The sequence below is a fragment of the Argentina silus genome (genome assembly GCF_951799395.1).
Source record: "Argentina silus genome assembly, chromosome: 2".
Lineage (NCBI taxonomy): Eukaryota > Metazoa > Chordata > Actinopteri > Argentiniformes > Argentinidae > Argentina > Argentina silus.
In genome coordinates this window covers 14,171,208-14,189,921 of record NC_139656.1, presented here as the reverse complement: position 1 = coordinate 14,189,921, position 18,714 = coordinate 14,171,208, and the positions used below count along the sequence as shown (strand labels likewise).

Below are 18,714 nucleotides of genomic sequence, written 5' to 3'. Positions count from 1 at the left end.
AATGAATAGGACTAAATAAATCACAAACAAATCAAGACATGTGACTTTGTCTGCTCTGTTGGCCATTTGATTGGTCAAAGACTAGAATGGGGGGCAGTGGGACAGCCATTTTATTATAAACAGCATCCATCCAGCAATATTTACAGTGTACATAAATTTTTTTTAAACTAATTCAAGCGCAACCATGGGGCAGTGTGGGATTACCTCGTCAAAGACCGTCCTGGTTTTCCTGAATCTAATATTCTGGGTAAGCAAACTAATAGCTGGTTTGTCTCAGTAATGTTTGACGGGGTTGATGGGTTGGATGCAGCTAGCTAGCTACGCAGCAGCAACTCGCTAGCAAGCTGCAGCAGCAATAGTCACTCTCTAGCTAGCTAGCTACCAAACAAGATCAGGGACGCTTCCCGATCCTTTGTTATTTGTTGTGTATACGAATATTAGTGATCAGATGTCAATGTGAAATGTTTCGTAGCTATCTCACTTGTAAGGTTCGTAGACAGCCCGATATGTTTTGATATTGCTAATCAATGTTAGTTAGATCTAGCTAGCTACTGCTGTACCGTACCAGCTACCTTGATCGTATGATAACAACTAAGAATAGGCCTTCTAGTACATGCACTTAAAAAAAAAAACAATATTAGTCCAGTAGATAAGCTTCTAAAAAAAGACGATATTGTTCACATTTGAAAGAGAGCAAGAACATTGGCACACACTTGCAAGTGACTTGCATAACAGCACCTGATATAGTGCCAATTAAGCATTTTTGGAGCCTCTAGCGACACTTATAGGTTAATAACGAACTGTAAATGCATATATCTTTACAAATTATAAATGTTATCAAGAAGCTGCATTTATGCAAAATAAGTAAGGTAGGCTTAAACATTTTAAAGGTGGTTTGGAATGTCTAGCTTAAAGAGGTAGTCTCTGGGATATGAACCGTGCTGAGAACAGAGCAACTTTCATCAAAGATAGTGAACGAGCGAATTCGTTTCACTGCCCTCCGACATAAAATAGCAGAGCTTATGCGCCAATCACATTCAACTCTACAGTGTAATATTTCCCTCCCTTCTCTGAAATGTCTTTGGTTTGGATTTTCGCTCTGTGGCAACAGGCTCTATTCTTTATTCTGTTGCATCTCCATTTGAAAGTCTCAAAAGTCAATGTCGCCCCACTCGTTTTGCTATGACGTCATATCTCAGAGTCTACCTTTAAGAACAGAAGCATTATAATGTTCACCATAGAAAACCATAGAAGACAAACAATGGACCATTGAAACCCATGTTAAATCATAGAACTTTAAATGCAACCCGAGAACTAAATAAGTGCAAATGTCAGAAGAAGGCTGCTTTCAAACTAATTAAGTTAAGCTATCATGTAAATATTAAATATGCAATATATGTAATATTTAAGCTTTCTAATGGTTTTTATGACTAGGCTATGTTTAATCGGTAGCGAAGGAATGAGATCACTTGAAAGAAATATTTAGCGACTGTGCTGAAAAGCGCTTTCTATAATCCAGTGTCTAGGGGCAACGCACATTTGTTTACAATTGGCCAGGGGTGTTCTAAGGGAGTGGACTCACCGATTTTCGCCTTTCTGTCTCTGGTAGACACCAATCTTTTCATTTGGCAAGACATTATATTAAACATTCAAGTAAGCTGGCAATCTATGCATGTATAAAAACATTAATATCTTAATTAAACATTAAGTATGAGTACTTACCCCAAAAAGCACAGAAAATATCAGGAAAATGTGATCTTCTGATTTTTCTGCAACTTCTGAAATGACCACCAGGAAATAGTAAATATCATAACTTAATAACGACAAATCTGATTGTCTTAAAATAAGCAGATGGATTGGTAGGGACATTCAACAGCACAAAAACATAGTTTTTTAAAATGATTATTTATGTTTTTCTAACATAGAAATACACTTAATCATGATGTGGGCTTATTTGGAACACCCATGAGTTTAAAGGGTACACTCGATATCCATTAAACCCAGTCCGGATTTCGTCTTTAATCTCACATTAGAAAATGATGTAAATTAAGTCATAAAACTTCAAATGAGAGATAAATCTTTATTTTTATCTCCAAAATTAAGGCAGTATATGTTAGAAATGTCTAATCTTAGATTTTGGTGGGCATAATAGGTACACTTACCTGAATTACAGGGAATTTAGAGACTTTGCTTCAAATGCAATTAATGCATTTGCCTTACTGAGTTGCTCTTACGACTTGCATGACTGTAGATGTTATTGTTGTGATTTTATAGGTTATTATTCGTATGAATGCCGCCAGCAGCTTGCTACTTTACAGGGTATCACTCAACACAATATTCTGTTTTTTCCCCCTGTCAAGCCAAACTAATTCTGAAATGACCTGACATGCATTGTTTTCTGCATATTTCGCTCTCTCTCTCTCAAGGCTGCAGCTGGAATTCTATGTTACATTGGAGCCTACGTGTTCATCACATATGATGACTATGACCATTTCTTTGAGGATGTGTACACCTTGATCCCAGCTGTAACAATAATAGTTGTCGGGACTCTGCTATTTATAATTGGGTTAGTTGGTTGCTGTGCCACCATACGAGAAAGCTCCTGCGGGCTAGCAACTGTAAGTACTGAACACTGTGGAAGCTCCATGAAGGCCTACAAATCATTAAATAAAAGTCATAACAAATCTATGGATTACATTTTGCCAATATCTTATGTCTCTTCTCTTTGTACCACAGTTTGCTGCCATCCTCCTTCTGGTGTTTGTCACAGAGGTAGTTGTAGTGGTACTTGGCTATATTTACAGGGCAAAGGTAGGTGCTGTCTCTCTGAATACTATAACAATTAAAAAGGCTGAATACATTTGTGAAATTGTGAATTACCAATACCATATTAAGTATGTAGGTAAAATTGTATCTGCAGCATTTTATTTAATTGATTGCTGTAGAAAATTCTATGCTATGGCTATGGTCAACTGTTGTTCAATGTGTTCGATGTGATTTGGTTTGATACCCAATTTATCTCAGGTGGAAGATGAGGTGAATCACTCCATCCAGAAGGTGTATAATAAATACAATGGAACTAACACTAATGCCCCCAGCCGTGCCATCGACTATGTGCAGAGACAGGTGAGAACAATGCCAGTGGATTTCTATGGCCTGAATTTCATTTGAGTATTTGAATGATGTCAGCAGCAAGCCAATTGACAGGGCTACAGTGTGGATATTGTTTATCCGTAGTTTACACTGGACACAACATTCAGGTTTTTGCCAGATGAACACACATTCTCTCTCTCCCTCTCTCTTTTTCTCTCTCATAGCTTCATTGCTGTGGCATTCACAACTACTCAGATTGGAGGAACACCCACTGGTTCAAGGAGTCCCGAAACAACAGTGTTCCAGTCAGCTGCTGTAAACCCAACATCAGCAACTGTACTGGCACCCTTACCCGCCCAGGAGATCTCTACCAAGAGGTAAGGAGGAGTCACACACACACACACACACACACACACACACACACACACACACACACACACACACAGTCACTTTCGGACACATGGTTGTTTTTCTGTCATCTACAACTTCAGTTCTTCTGATGTTAATAGTGCATGCAAACAAAGTTTGTATAATGTTTTTCTTTTTCTTCAAGGGATGTGAGGCTCTTGTCGTGAAGAAGTTGAAGGAAATAATGATGTACGTCATCTGGGCTGCACTGACCTTCGCTGCAATACAGGTAAACCTCCATTATAAGTATATAGACGTAGAGTAACATAACAACACTGTAAAAAAAAGAAAGAAAAGTGAGGGCTTTAGTTCCTCACTATAGTGATCCTCATCTGTGACATAGTTGTATGCTACTTCCACTTCCACCTCCTCTAGTGAATCCTAACTGTTAGAAATAGCAGTGATGCTGACCTGTTCCACCCCTGTCTACCACTAGATGCTGGGGATGCTGTGTGCATGCGTGGTGCTGTGCAGGAGGAGTCACGACCCAGCATACGAGTTACTGGTCACCGGAGCCACATACGCATGAAGACGACACAAGCCCGCACCCTGGGCTCCACTAATGTAGAGAGAGACGCCTCACAGGACAGGCCCACAGTAGTTCTCAGCTGTAGGAAGCTCATGCACATCTTGCACAATTCAGGATAACAAGTAGCGTACACTGATGATGGGGAAACAATTTGTAACTCAACTATTTATTGATAAGCTTTGTAAGTTATTTTATTTTAAACATCTTTTTATAAACCACTATGAAATGCTTTAAAGCCAATGTTGTATATATCGAATTGTGTCATTTCCTTTTGCTTATTAAAAGATACAGCATTGTCTGTTTTTTCTTAGCCTACACAAGGGATTATTTGTAGCGTGTATACTACTGTTCAGCGCAATGTGTGGAATGTAATCTTCCCTCATGGGTCATTTTGCACTGTGACTATAGCTCTGGAGGTGTTTTGATGAATATTTATTTCTGTGCACATACCTGCGTGTAAGAAACACCACATACTACTTAATTGTGAGTCAACACATTGCCAGTCTCCCTAAGTAGGTGTAATATCAGTGTTACCCACAGCCCATTGTGTAGATACAGGTTTATTTTGCAGCTTTGTACAGATATGTTTTCTCTCACAAATCCTAATTACAGTATGAAAAGTGGTTCAGACCGCAAGGATATTTCATGTAAACCAATTATGAAATGTTTTATGAGTCTGTTTTATTTTCTATTTTTGTGGCATTGTGTGTAGTTACAACATAGAATTTGTTGTTGAGGTGATATTTAGACATGTACTGTAGCACAGCAGAAACATATGTGAATCAAAATCATGTAAATAGATTAGGAAAAGGAAAGAAGACTTTGATTGAAATAAACTTCCACATTTCAACTAAATGATGGCATGTCATTTACTGTAATGCAGTTTAAAATCTATCCGTGTTGCTATACTGAGAAGAGAATGAACTTGTGTTTTATATTGAGGCATTCTTTGATTATAATGAATTGTATCAAGATCCAATTTACATAAGTGTACTTAAGTGTGGATTGCTAAGAAAGAAAATAGTCTAATGATGATAATAAACATGAAACATTTTATTAATCAGTTATTATATCAAATAGATTATACAGATAAAGGTCGTGTTAGTTTCAGTTGGACTCTCTCCCATTGCGCCATTGTTTAATCATCACTTGGTTATATCTTGACAAAAAGTACAATTTAAGTTGCATAGTAGCGTTTTTTATTCTGTCACATTTCTATATTGGGTAAATGCAATGACAGCATATCTGGTGTGGTACATGTGATGGCAACATTTTGTAGCATCATGACGCTCAGTCATGACTCATTGTCCATGTCAGATCAGTGAGTCATCTCTAATGCTGGAAGCTGTTACTGGAAATATAGAGGGACCGAGATAATGCAGCATCTGATAGGGGACTTTACATGGTTAGGCTTTCTAGGACTATGTTGGTGCCTATTAGATTGACTCACCCACCAGTGTACGTAGTTACACTATGTCAACATGAATGTGTAAAGACAGTTTGAACAGGTTGGGTTTTCCCCATCGCAGATCTGTGTGTGTGTGTGTGTATGTCTAGACGTTGGCCAGGTAAGAGCCTGGGACCAGTCCAGCCTGACCATTCCTCTCCACATTCCACCAGCCATCATCATTCTGCTCTACCACAATAACCACGTCCCCTTTGGTCACAGATAGCTCCTCTGGGTCCTGAGAAGACCATGGGAAAACAAGCACAAATACCCCGTCAGGATCGTATAGCCAGATAATAAAGATCAGGGGAATAGTTATATGAACATTATCAATATAGCTCATCCAGCTAGAGATAACGATATATGGTAAGAGGGTGTCACTGTCAGGAGTTTGTAATGACACCTACAACTTGTTTAAGTATCCATAGTGCTTTTAAAGGTTCAATAAAGAAAAGTTTGTGTGGATGTTTCACCTGTGCAGTGTAGTCATACAGCACCGTGTAACTATCATCAGCTGTCACACCTCCTGATGCTGATGCTGCATGCTGAAATCCTGGTATAGATGCATAGACTCCATCTAAGTTCTCAGCTGAAACCAGGAGGAAATAAGGACATGGCTTTCATTGGAGTTTAGGTGTCATATTGTTGGACTATAATCTGTGACAGGGACATTTGTTATCACTGATTTAGATAATATTCTGTCAAAGACACCTGCATATTCAGTATTCCACTAATGAAGTGCATCTAGAAGCAGGTAGCTATACTGACCACTAGATGGCACTCCTGGATGTGAACAGTCGTTAAGGCTCATCTTTGAACCACCAGAGTTTCCTTGCAGTAGAATGGAGAACCTACAATGACAAATTTATATCACATTCAATTATCAATATGACATTGAAGTTGCCATATCAGATAATGATAAGAGTGTAAGAAAGTAACTCCTGATTACTGAGTAGATATTATTATCATAATTAATAGTGAAGATCTGAATCTTACCTTTTCATGACCCCACCCCCTCCAATACACATACTGCCGTTGTGATCACCTGATGGTTCCTTCTCATAGTAGCTCTCAAACACAATGGGGTCTAAAGGGACCAGGAAGGAATGCAGTGGAATTAGAGGAATGTTTACCTTCTGTGAAGTCTGTAGCTACAGATAGAGAGGGTGCAACTTTTGCATTTGGATAGGATAAGCTTTCATTCTATAACATTTGTAATTGGAACATCAATGGCTACACAGGTGAGAGGAACTGTGAAACTAAGCCTACTACTGTAGATATGATCTGATACATGAGCCACAGTTCTTCGATGTAGACATTACGGCTTCTGTATCAAATGAGCATTTACCTGGTGGATGTGAACCTGTTGTTTTCATCCCTATGAAGAAGTTGTTATCCACAGTGATGTCACACTTTTCCAGAATTGTCCTCACCTCCTCATAGAGCTACAAGATACAACGGTCACATTATTGTACAGTCTTCAAGGAGGCTTTTGTCATGAGCAGAATCAACAGGTCAGTATGACGTGAGCACACCTCATGATGCCACCATACTGTGGTTGAGGGTGTTTGTTCATTAGCTGAGGTGGCCAGCTCACCTCGTCATCTTGGACACATTGCATAGAGAAGTGATTACAATGGTCCCACATAGCACACCTCAGGGTACTGATGCGGTCTTCCTCCTGCTGTTGAAACACCTGAAACAGACATACAGTACAACCCCTCAATTATCCACATGTCCCCCAGAACGTCAGAGCATCTCACCACATATTGGCACCATAATTACAGGATAATATCAGCAGGTTAAGCAGGCTCTACAAGTTGATTAGGTATGTCCCTAATTACAGTGCATTCGGAAAGTATTCAGACCCCTTCACTTTTTCCACATTTTGTTATGTTACAGCCTTATTCTAAAATGGATTCAGTTCATTTTTTTCCTCATCAATTTACACACAATACCCCATAATGACAAAGTGAAAACAGGTTTTTAGAAATGTCTGCTAATTTATAAAAAAAAAACCCTGAAATATCACATTTACATAAGTATTCGCCCCAATCTGAGGTCCTGAGTGCTCTGGAGCAGGTTTACATCAAGGATCTCTTTGTACTTTGCTCTGTTCATCTTTCCCTTGATCCTGTCTAGTCTCCCAGTCCCTGCCGCTGAAAAACATCCCCACAGCATGATGCTGCCACCACCATGCTTCACCGTAGGGATGGTATTTGCCAGGTGATGAGCGGTGCCTCGTTTCCTCCAGACGTGACGCTTGGCATTCAGGCCATAGAATTCAATCTTGGTTTCATCAGACCAGAGAATCTTGTTTCTCATGGTCTGAGAGTCCTTTAGGTGCCTTTTGGCAAACTCCAAGCGGGCTGTCATGTGCTTTTTACTGAGGAGTGGCTTCCGTCTGGCCACTCTACCATAAAGGCCTGATTGGTGGAGTGCTGCAGAGATGGTTGTCCTTCTGGAAGGTTCTCCCATCTCCACAGAGGAACTCTGGAGCTCTGTCAGAGTGACCATTGGGTTCTTGGTCACCTCCCTGACGATGGCCCTTCTCCCCCTGCTGCTCAGTTTGGCCAGGCGGCCAGCTCTAGGAAGAGTCTTGGTGGTTCCAAACTTCTTCCATTGAAGAACGATGGAGGCTACTGTGTTCTTGGGGACCTTACTGCAGAAATGTTTTTGTAACCTTCCCCAGATTTGTGCCTCGACACAATCCTGTCTCGGAGGTCTGCTGACAATTCCTTTGACCTCATGGCCTGGTTTTTGCTCTGACATGCACTGTCAACTGTGGGACCTTATAAAGACAGGTGTGCCGTTCCAAATCATGTCCAATCAATTGAATTTACCACAGGTGGACTCCAATCAAGCCGTAGAAACATCTCACAGATGATCAATGGAAACAGGATGCACCTGAGCTCAATTTCGAGTGTCATAGCAAAGGGTCTGAATACTTAAATGTGATATTTCAGTTTTTTTTATTTTTATAAATTAGCAACAATTTCTAAAAACCTGTTTTCGCTTTGTCATTATGGGGTGTTGTGTGTAGATTGATGAGGAACATTTTTTTAGAATAAGGCTGTAACATAACAACATGTGGAAAAAGTGAAGGGGTCTGAATAGTTTCCAAATGCACTGTGCATGCATCATATTCTTCAATGTTAAATATAAGAGGAACAAAATTACACTCGAACGTGAGTGAAAGACTGATCTAGCCTAGTGTGTATAAGTCAGAGGCAGTGTCATTTTGAGAATGCTAAGAGGATGTGGTCAGAGGCAGGGTCTTGGGGTTGCAACAGTGAAGTGTGTAAAATGCTGTGTTACGGAAGAGAAGCGTGTCTACCTCACACATGCTCTTGTGGGTGTCCTCCCAGTCCTGACGACCCCTCTCTAGCTGCTCAATGTTAGCCAGGTATTGTTTCTCTGCACTCAGAAACATTAGCATAAGGAAATACTTTGAATTATTTCTTTGCATCCTAGGTTTAGCCTTTACAGGGGTTGCCAGAATAAAGATACATAATTATGAATAATAACTTAATTAACTGATAAATTAATATCACAAGCATTTAGTAAAATACAGTGTCCATGGTTCCGACCTGCTTCGGTGGCAGCTTGTTTGCACTGTTTTGCCTTGTGCTGTACCTGAGAGAAAACAAGATGACACTAGGGGAACTGACACAATCTGAATCAAAAAGAGACTACAAACATGAGCTTCTAATCAGGAACAACGGCAACTCAGTTCTCCTTTAACAGAAAAGTGCTGGACATGGTCTCTTTCCTCTGATATATCTCTGTTCCTGTACAAACATATTCTTTTCAGTAAGAACAAGGAATATAAGCTTCTCACAAATAATCACATCAATTACAGGAATTGGCATTGTTTGAATGAGCATTGAATTGGACAATTGGACGTTTTGTGCAGGGTAGACATACCAACAACTAATAGACACAGTGCTTTTCCACGTTTTAGCATACTACAAAAATACAAAGATAATAATACAAAAAAATAATAATGTGAACAGTCCTATAGCCCATTCTATCATACATTCAATCATGCACATGAGTAACAGTGAATGTACTGTATGTGAAACTGCATGTGTCTATGCTGTTGGGTTGCTGATGATTACTTTCTCTGATTGTTTTGGAGTAGTGGTGGCTGTGCTGCTGGTCCTCTCTGCTACCTGCTCTGCCTCGTCAGCCTCTCTGCATCTGTGCTCATAGGTCTTCTTAGACTGGGGAAGACATGAGGGTCATAGGTACATCAACATACTGTACTGAGAGTCTAATCTGTAGTGTATTTTTATGTGCAATAAAGGCAAACGTTTTTCAATAAGTTTAAGAAACTGTTCTAATTCACAATGATAGTTTTTTTTGCAGGTAATTGCCATAAATATACATACAGACACATACAGGTTCAAACATTGACCCACACTCTAATTAAATGGGTACTGTACTCATCTGTGTTTATGGTTGGGTAACCTATGTGTGAGTGGCTGTGTGTGTGTGTGTGTGTGTGTGTGTGTGTGTGTGTGTGTGTGCGTGTGTGTGGGTGTATGTGTTTGTGTGTGTGTGTGTGTGTGTGTGTGTGTGTGTGTGTGCGTCATGTTCTATTGACGTGTCTACATTCTCAATTTCTTCCTTTTACAGTGTTGCTCTCTGAGTGTATACTCTAGGAGATGTCTCCAACTGACTCTTCCTCTTTTCTATGTATGGTGAACTCTTACACATGTTAGAGAGCCTATGCAACATTGCAACCCTACATTACCCTTTAAGATAAGGAAAGTATTAGTTGTGTATGTACTGTATGCCTACCTCCATGGTCTTCTTATATAAGGACAACTTTATTTTCTGAACCTTCTCCATGATCCCCTCAAACTGCACGAGGAACAACATTATGGTTGAATGTACTATGTATCAGCTTATAAATACATCCAAAGATACTGAAGCACACCATTACAGGAATATTTGCATTAATATTAGTTCATATTCAGACCTTTTTCCTCTGTTCCTTCTGACGCTCTCTGAACTGTTCCATCCTCTTCACCTCCTCCTTCAACATTCCAGAGAGCTGGATGTGGAGGTTTCCAATGTTTTCAATGTCTGTTAGAGGAGGAAAAAGTGACTAAAATGATGATAGACATTTATTGGCTGAAATTAAGAAGTAAGAATGAACTTACGTGCTTTAAGATGATCAAAAGATGCTCTCAGGGTGCTGAAGGGAAACAATTGTTTCATCATCAATACAATGTGGCCTGCGGTACTGTAGATTAATTGTGTAAACAGGAAACTGGCATTGAGAGACCCACTGAGGTAGACACACACACACACACACACACACACACACACACACACACACACACACACACCAATTCCAAAGTTTCCACAGGCTACCATGACTCACTGCCACTCTAGTCTACAGAGCCCTTACTCACACATGCATTATTGATATGGTGTCATTTAATATATTCCATTGATTTGACATGATCAAGCAGTATTTAGAAAAACTAATGTATCATGCCTTTGCTTTCAGTGTTGAAGCCAAAACATGTACGTTTGTCGTAATTACAATGTTACATTTCTGGATACAATACTGTATGCAGTCATGTACCTTATCTCTGATTGGCCTCCAGCTTTACGTGCTATTGTCACCAGGTCTTTCCCATATTTCTCCTCTGCCAATGCCCTGTGCATCAGAAATAGATAGGCAGACTTACAAAAAGCTCTAGGTTTACATACTTAAGTCATGCGAGATGAAAATCACAGTGGACAGTCAGTTACAATGTGTGAACAGTGTACAGTCATTCCTGCTCTTTATCACATTTTTCATATTTGTTGTTGTTGTTGCTTTGTATAAAGCGATTGAAAGCCTACTGTACTGTACCTCATCCTTAGAAGATCCTCCACATCTTTACACATCCGCCTGCCATCACACAGCCTTTCTATCACAACCTCATAGCCAATATGATTAGTGAAGTCTGATCCCTGTAGAAAGACGGGATATTTTGCAACCGGTAGATTGACAATGATTCAATGTGATTACAACATAAAAGTTTGACTCAAATTTCCCAATGTTTTTGTGTGTGTGGTGGTTGTGACACATACAGTGTTTCTAACCCTAACCCTAACCCATACAGTATTTCTAACCCTAACCCTAACCCTAACCCAAACAAAAAGTCGAACTTATTTAGAAAGGGTCCTCATAGCGATCCTGCTATTAAGCACACAGCGTACACATTTGATTTCTATTTTGCGTGTTCTCCTTCATGTGTGAAGATGACAGGTAGGTTATCAAGTGGTGTTGTGATGCAAATACAGTTTGGCAGAGACAATGACAGATCTTAACCATCGCTTGGAGGAAGAGCTCCATAGTAGCACTGCCAGAGACATGGGTTTAAATGCTAATACTACAGAATATGTAATAAACTAGACAAAATGTTCCCGGCTTCCCGACATTTGGATGTTGTTAGCTAAATAGCTAAATATTAAACATCACATTTAATCTGATAATCCCAATTCTAACGTTGACATGCATTGTAGAAATGTAGTAAAGGTATGATTTGAAAGAGGTTTCCACCATACCAATGAATTATTAGAGCCACATTTAGTATATACTCTATAGATGTGAGATACATTCTACTCTGTGTAAATAAGTTTAGTCTAAATTCGATTTCTGCTGTGATTGCTTTTTTGTGTTTCAATAAACTCTCTGGTGTGGTGTCGTTAATTAAACATTTATCGGTCATTTTACAGTGTCACAACAAACCTTACAGAAGGAAGAGTGTTATCTGGCTAACGACACATCTTTGGCTAATTAGTGAAAAGTAAACAAATGGTTGAGCAGCAATGGCGCATTTCTGATATAAGAGATGGCCTAGATCTATTAGTTTATTACTGTAGCTTGCAGGACAGACATCATAGCAGTCACAGATAACAGTCACAGAAACAGTCACAGACTGAATAAACTTACCCAAAATGCATCTTTAAACAGCAAAGGTGTCATTCTGTTGTGTCTACTTGAACAGTACTTCCACTAAAGTTATTCCAAAGTAAATTTCCTCAGTATGGCTAGCCGGATTCCTTGTTTAGATTAAAAAATATACACGATAGTGAAGTGCAAATGCCGTGGCTGAACTGAAATTAACTGCCAAATGCTGTAGCTGTGTGCTTTATACTAGTTCCACTGTTCAGCTTTGAATTGGGCTCGAATGAGGAAGAGATAACAAATGATGTCACTGACCACAGACAGACCCCTCTGTTGAGATAACGTCTCTGTTGAAATAATCAAAATGTAAATTATGGTTATTATTTGAATAACAGATAAACCAGATTGAACCTCACTCCTAAACTGGTTTTAAAAGAATTCATTGGGCCCAGCCTGGTCCCAATAGGGAGCAGAGTCAAAGGGAAATGATTAATAAGCTTAAAATCGGCTGTGTTAGAAGAACCTTTGAGTAAGACAGAAACAGTTTTCCTTCTTATTCTAAATAGTGTCATAATCTATGAATTACAGTAAGATATCAAACAGGTTGTAAGACATCTGACAGGCTATAACAGCAACAACAACATGCGCTGCCACCTAGTGGTTATTTCATCAACATGCACTAAATCCGCACTTTGAAACAATGCATCATCCTAATTGCAATGCCTGAAACAATTGTAACAACGTTAGCTAACGGTCACACATCCAGTTTTGAAGAGGTCCGTGAAGGTTAGTGACATTCGAATGCAGTACACTAAACAGACCGAGTGAGCATTGAGATAAAACATGTTTTTACAAATGTTCCCTAACATTGCTGAGTGTTACACTTATCTACGCCATAACTGTAAACAACAACGTTGTCATGTGCTACTTTTAAGATGGAAACCATGACCATGTTAGGTGACTAGTTTTTGGCCTACACATATTTTTGCCAATTTCATGTGAAGCTTGTTGTAGGTCACTTGACTACAGTCTGCGGGCAATAGTATCAGAGTGCCATGTCACCTGCAGTGATCAGGCAGTGTCTTACTGCTAGATATGCTCTGCTAATTCTCTTTTAAAGGGACAAATAGTCCAAATATTTTGGATGAAATTAAATGTATGATTTGCAATTTGACCAGAGGGGGGAGACACAGACCGTTGTTAAAATGCCTAATCCACCAATGTCATCAGTGTACTAAACGGAGGCTTTACAAATGTCCAAAAATCCCACTTGACTTGCACAATTTAACCAAAGTCTCTCAATCTCAGTTTTCTCTGCACTGGGCCCTGGGCATCTCCCACTGAGGCAATGGTGACACATGAATGAGCACATGAAAACCTATTGATTTTCAGTGTGAGTAGAAATGACTGTGTGTTTGTGTGCAGCTCCCTGTCTTTGGTCAATAGGATGTGTGAAAATCTGAAGGCTCTGTCAGCTAGGGAATCACCTCGCTACAATCAACTACCTAGAGATTAGAGGTTGAAGGGGGCACTACCAATCAATACAGCCAGTCAAGGCCTAGAATGATATGGCTGTTCGGCTAAAGGATAGTTCTGAGATGTGGGGTTGGAAGTTACAGTTTCATGTTGGTCTGTAGCCTATGCTCGGATTAGAGTATTGGTAATTTGGAAATGTTTTATCCAATGTATCAAATGTAATTGGAACATGCATGTGCTATGAGCCTACACTGTATATCTTATGTTAGTCATTATACCAGAACTCCTCTATTTTGTCCTTGTTCTCCCTCTACCCCTATGCTCTAATCTCTTACGCCAGCTTCTGCAGTAATGGGAGCATTATCCGCCATACATCCTGCTAGTTGTTACTTCCTTGCCCCTGTGAGGGGTGAGGAGTAGGCTGAGAGGGAGGGAGGGAGAGAGCTCTAGGGCTGTGGCAGCCAGGTCTGTGTGAGCCCTGAGCAGATCCGTGTGACTCTGTTTGAGGGCTCTAATGGAGGGGCAAGCACTGGGAATCAGCTGTGCAGCCGTGGCGTGGGCCCACAGGCAGACACAGGCTCCCTGGAGTGGCAGTTATTGAACTGTGACAAACGAGCCGTGTCAGGCCTGCCCCTCTACCTGGGGGATTCTCTAAATGACCTTTCCATTACCCAACCACTGCTGTATTCCCCCTCCTGAGATAGGGTTACACACATAGCCCACTGCCCTGGCCCATTGTCACAGCTGCCACAGGCTGCTGCTTTTTCCCATTGCTGGTGAATATGGTGTTTTGTTTTTGGGCAATTCCATGGTAAGAGAATGATGCTGGGACTTTTCACTCTCAAATGTATACCAAACAAAAACCCTTCATAGCAACATTTATTAAAGCATGCAACTCTATGAAAAATTACTACTTCTAACAATTCTAACTGAACATTTTAAAACACATTTACTTTAAGAACTGTGCAGATTAAAAGTTTGGTAACGGAATGACCATAAAATCTCCCTGGGTTTTTTTATGTAACTACGTTTCCCCAAAACTCAAACTGATAAATACAGTATCTGCTCCAAATTCAAATTTAAATATGTATGCAGAAAGCTCATATGATACCTTGAGTTTGAAAAAATCTCTTTTGATTGTTACATTGTGTACATGATGATGTAGAGTAGCTAAAATAGGGAAACAAAGATAGAAATATACAATAGAAACTGTCATTAAGGTAATCATGTATCTTTTATCAACTTATATATAACCTTAAGGGAAATTGATTAAAAAAAAACTCACAGCACACAAGAAACATAAACAATTTAACTTAAATTAATCTGATTTAAAATCACTGACATTTGTGTTGTTTTTTTTTGTTGATGAATTAGTTTGTAACTACTACTGTATGATTTCCCACAGTTTGTTGTCTGTCCCTGTGGAAGAAACCTTTTGCAACCCTTTTTTGTTAACTTTTATTATCTTCGCTTCTCATGAGGCAGAGACATCTTAGACTTTTTGGGGGATTTTGGTAACAGAATGACCTGGAGACTGGGCAATGATTCTTAAACTTACAGAAGCCAAACCATTTCCTCAAAACACAATGCAACTGTTGATATTAGTTGAACTGTTGATATTAGTTGACTTTAACACTCATGAGGTGTTATGTTTTTTTTTTTACCTTGTTCTGGTAGATGTTTTCTTAGACACTTTCCATATGTTTGGGCAGAAGTCAAAGCCTTTGCTTATCCCTATTCTTATGATGGAAAATGGTTGAGAAAGGTATTTCTAATTTTTTCCCCAAACATATAGACTCTTAGCTTTCACCTGGCACCCAATTCGATATGCTGATGAATTTCACATTTTGATCCTCATGGGTCCTTTTACACAGAACTGCCCTGTTGTCTATTTTCAAGACTTTCAAGCGTGTAGAAGTTTAGAACATTTCCTTTACTTTCTGAAATCACAAGACATACACGGTACATCACACATGCTGCTTGTATCATCCCTAGGTCTCGTTCTACTGGCGCACACTGGTGTGGTAAGTAATAACTGTATCACAAATATATACATTCTTGTTGTTCTTCTCTCACGAGAATATAAACTTGTACAAAACACTTCTCTCACGTTAACAAACATAGTGAAATACTGACAATATGCACACATTCACATTTCCACTCGTATTCGAGGTTACAGGTGGCTAATTAACATCTGACTAACTCACTACCTAGCCAGTTGACTAGCTGAGCACTCGGTAACTATATGACACAGTAGGTATCTGTCTCTTTATCTGGCAAGCTTTTACATATGCCTCAGTTATTTCTCTGATACCCTTACTTGTTTTTACTTTCACCTAACATGTGAGATAACAAGACATACACGGCACATCAGACTTGCTGTTTGTATCATAACTAGGTCTCATTCTACTGACGTTCAACAACTTTAAGACCCTTAAGACCTTCAAGATTTCTGAGCTGGTGTAACAGTGCCTGACATTGAGCTTTATTCAGTAATCACCACAATATATAACCATCTTATATCCTAAAGTACTAGTCTGCTTTACAGTATAGTGTGAATGAGCCACATGTCTAAAGATAATACTCAAAAATAAGAATATGCAAGGGGGGTGTCTATTTCGTATGCCTAATATTGTTTACATGTATGTGTGTGTGTGTGTGTGTGTGTGTGTGTGTGTGTGTGTGTGTGTGTGTGTGTGCGTGTGTGTGTAACTTCACTGGTTTCACATGTTCTCCATCCTCCATTCATCATCCGCCATAACTCCTTATTGACTATTGGCACCAGGCCATTGTCTCCTGTGGTGCTGGGGGAATCAGTCTGCAGAGCGGAGCGGGGCACAGCCCGTCACCAGCCGGCTACAGCCCTGATGACTAGGAATGCAGTGAAGGGAGCATTGGCCACAATAGTGCAAACCTGTTAGGATCCTGACAGATGGATTGCTAATGATGTGTAGGCAGCAGTGCAGGGCCTGTAGTTGTTACTGAGTTGATCCATAGTGGCTGTCACAATAATATAGTTGAAAACCAACAGCTGGGTGGAAGGAGGGGATGGAGGGGCAAGCCCCAGGACCAAACCCTAACAGAGCTTTCTCACGTTTGATCTAAATCTGGCTCCAAATTAAACATTTATTAGCACGACTAATCCGCCATATCACTCTTAAGAGCACCAGGCTTAATCAATTTGATCCTCTACATCCATTACTCCCTGTTATGATCCCTCGCCATTGGGATCTAGGCAGCACTCCACACACACACGCACACACACACACACACACACACACTTGGATGTATGTTGATATGGATTTTCTGTTTTATAAATATTTGATTAGCACTGATGTCGCAGTGATGCACACATGGCCATGAAATACGGGTGATACTTTTTGTTGTGTTGTTTGTTCTGTCCTGTGGTCTTATGAAGGCTAGTTGAGTTCTGTTGAAAGGGGACAAATGGATGAGGGGAGGGAGGTTAGCCTATAGCAGGGGGACTAGGTGACCCCAGTCAGTGGGTTGGTGCCACAGGCAGAATGTGCCCCTGCCTGCTCCTCCTGACAGACTGGATACTGGTGTTGAACTAATTTGCCCTGCGGCCAGCCTGTCCTCAGGGACCTCTGTCCTCCGCCTCTGCCCCAGGCTCTCCATACGGCCCTGACTCCCTCCTCCTCCTCCTCCTCCCCCTCTCCCTCTGCTCTCTGGCCGATCCATGTTTCCAGCTCTCCTAGTGGCGCTCTCATGCTCTGGCCTTTTGCCATCCTGCTGTGTGTGTGTTTATGTGGAGAGAGAGTGGCAAGGCTGCTCATTTGCTAAGTGAGTTCATCCATTTGATAGAGGACAGGGATTCTGCTTGGCTACACACCTCAAAGCCCACAGAGGGGATGGTGAAGCTGCCCACATGTACTCACTGCTCTTTAGAATGGTTTATTTTTTTTGTTTCACTTTCAGTTATCAGTTTTTACTATGGAGTCATAAAGTGGGAATGTGTAAGATCGCTCTTTTCTGGTTTTATAATTTTTACATTTATGGCATTAGCCATAACTCAACTCAACAGAAGGTGTGCAAACTTACCTCAGCTCACACCTTAACATTGACCTCGCCTACCACATTTGATTATGTAAATGGTCAATGTAACAATTGAGTTCACAAAACAGCACTTCCGTAAAATCTTAGAATCAAAAGCTGAGAGAAATTACATATTTCCAACAGCAGGTGGGGCTGTTGATATTTGTACATATTCATTGAGACTTTTACCATGTTTCCACACACATTCCTTTTGTTTTCTGGTTAGTATCACACCCAGCTCTGAAGGCCCCTGGTGAGAGAATTATCACTGGCCACTCCCCCGGTCATCCTAGAGAGAGGGAAGATTGATGATAGAGTGTAAACACACTGTGTGTGTGTGTGTGTGTGTGTGTGTGTGTGTGTGTGTGTGTGTGTGAGTGAGTGAGTGAGAGAGGGACAGAGAGAGAGAGAGAGAGAGAGAGAGAGAGAGAGAGAGAGACACTGTGTGTAGGGGGCCCCTGTAAAGGTGAGGGACAGAGTGGCTGATTATGGGGGTTAGGGTGTGTGTGCGCACCCTCGGCTGGTGGTAGTTGTAGACTGAAGGAAGGAGCTGCCTTCAATAGTGCATGAGTCTCAGTAGTTTTTATGTGACAGTTTGCCTTTGATCGTCAGGGGCTCAGAGCAGTGCAGGGTTCTTACACAGAAGTGGAGGGCGGCACATCACAACTTTTATTGTAGTGGTAAAACTTCATATCTCTCGTATGGGTCATCTGTGTTTGACGATACGTAGTTAACGCTCGGCCCCCGCAGCTCCTCTGTTTACCTTTTCCCTCAGTCTCTTATACACAG

The 18,714-nt window shown here is 40.5% G+C and overlaps 2 protein-coding genes across 3 annotated transcripts; one reads left to right on the top strand and one right to left on the bottom strand.

The window, feature by feature from the left end:
- Nucleotides 1-120: 120 nt before the first annotated feature.
- LOC310825072 (tetraspanin-3-like) lies at nt 121-4,879 on the top strand. 2 transcript variants are annotated; one of them, XM_083697510.1, is made up of 7 exons: nt 121-247; nt 2,427-2,618; nt 2,737-2,811; nt 3,025-3,126; nt 3,318-3,470; nt 3,647-3,730; nt 3,938-4,879. In XM_083697510.1, exons 1-7 carry the CDS (start codon nt 185-187, stop codon nt 4,028-4,030), a joined length of 762 nt encoding a protein of 253 aa, XP_083553636.1. In that variant the 5' UTR covers nt 121-184; the 3' UTR covers nt 4,031-4,879. The 2 variants fall into 2 exon arrangements, with proteins under 2 accessions (XP_083553636.1, XP_083553637.1); XM_083697511.1 differs by lacking the exon at nt 2,427-2,618 and having other exon boundaries at nt 128-247.
- A 250-nt stretch (nt 4,880-5,129) lies between these two features.
- LOC310819999 (proline-serine-threonine phosphatase-interacting protein 1-like) lies at nt 5,130-12,587 on the bottom strand. Its single transcript, XM_083691458.1, has 15 exons — nt 12,439-12,587; nt 11,353-11,453; nt 11,080-11,154; nt 10,649-10,683; nt 10,465-10,571; nt 10,284-10,346; nt 9,599-9,703; nt 9,068-9,113; nt 8,815-8,894; nt 7,075-7,173; nt 6,826-6,922; nt 6,474-6,564; nt 6,246-6,328; nt 5,951-6,066; nt 5,130-5,715 (listed from the first exon to the last, which is right to left on the bottom strand). Exons 1-15 carry the CDS (start codon nt 12,469-12,471, stop codon nt 5,584-5,586), a joined length of 1,263 nt encoding a protein of 420 aa, XP_083547584.1. The 5' UTR covers nt 12,472-12,587; the 3' UTR covers nt 5,130-5,583.
- Nucleotides 12,588-18,714: the final 6,127 nt, after the last annotated feature.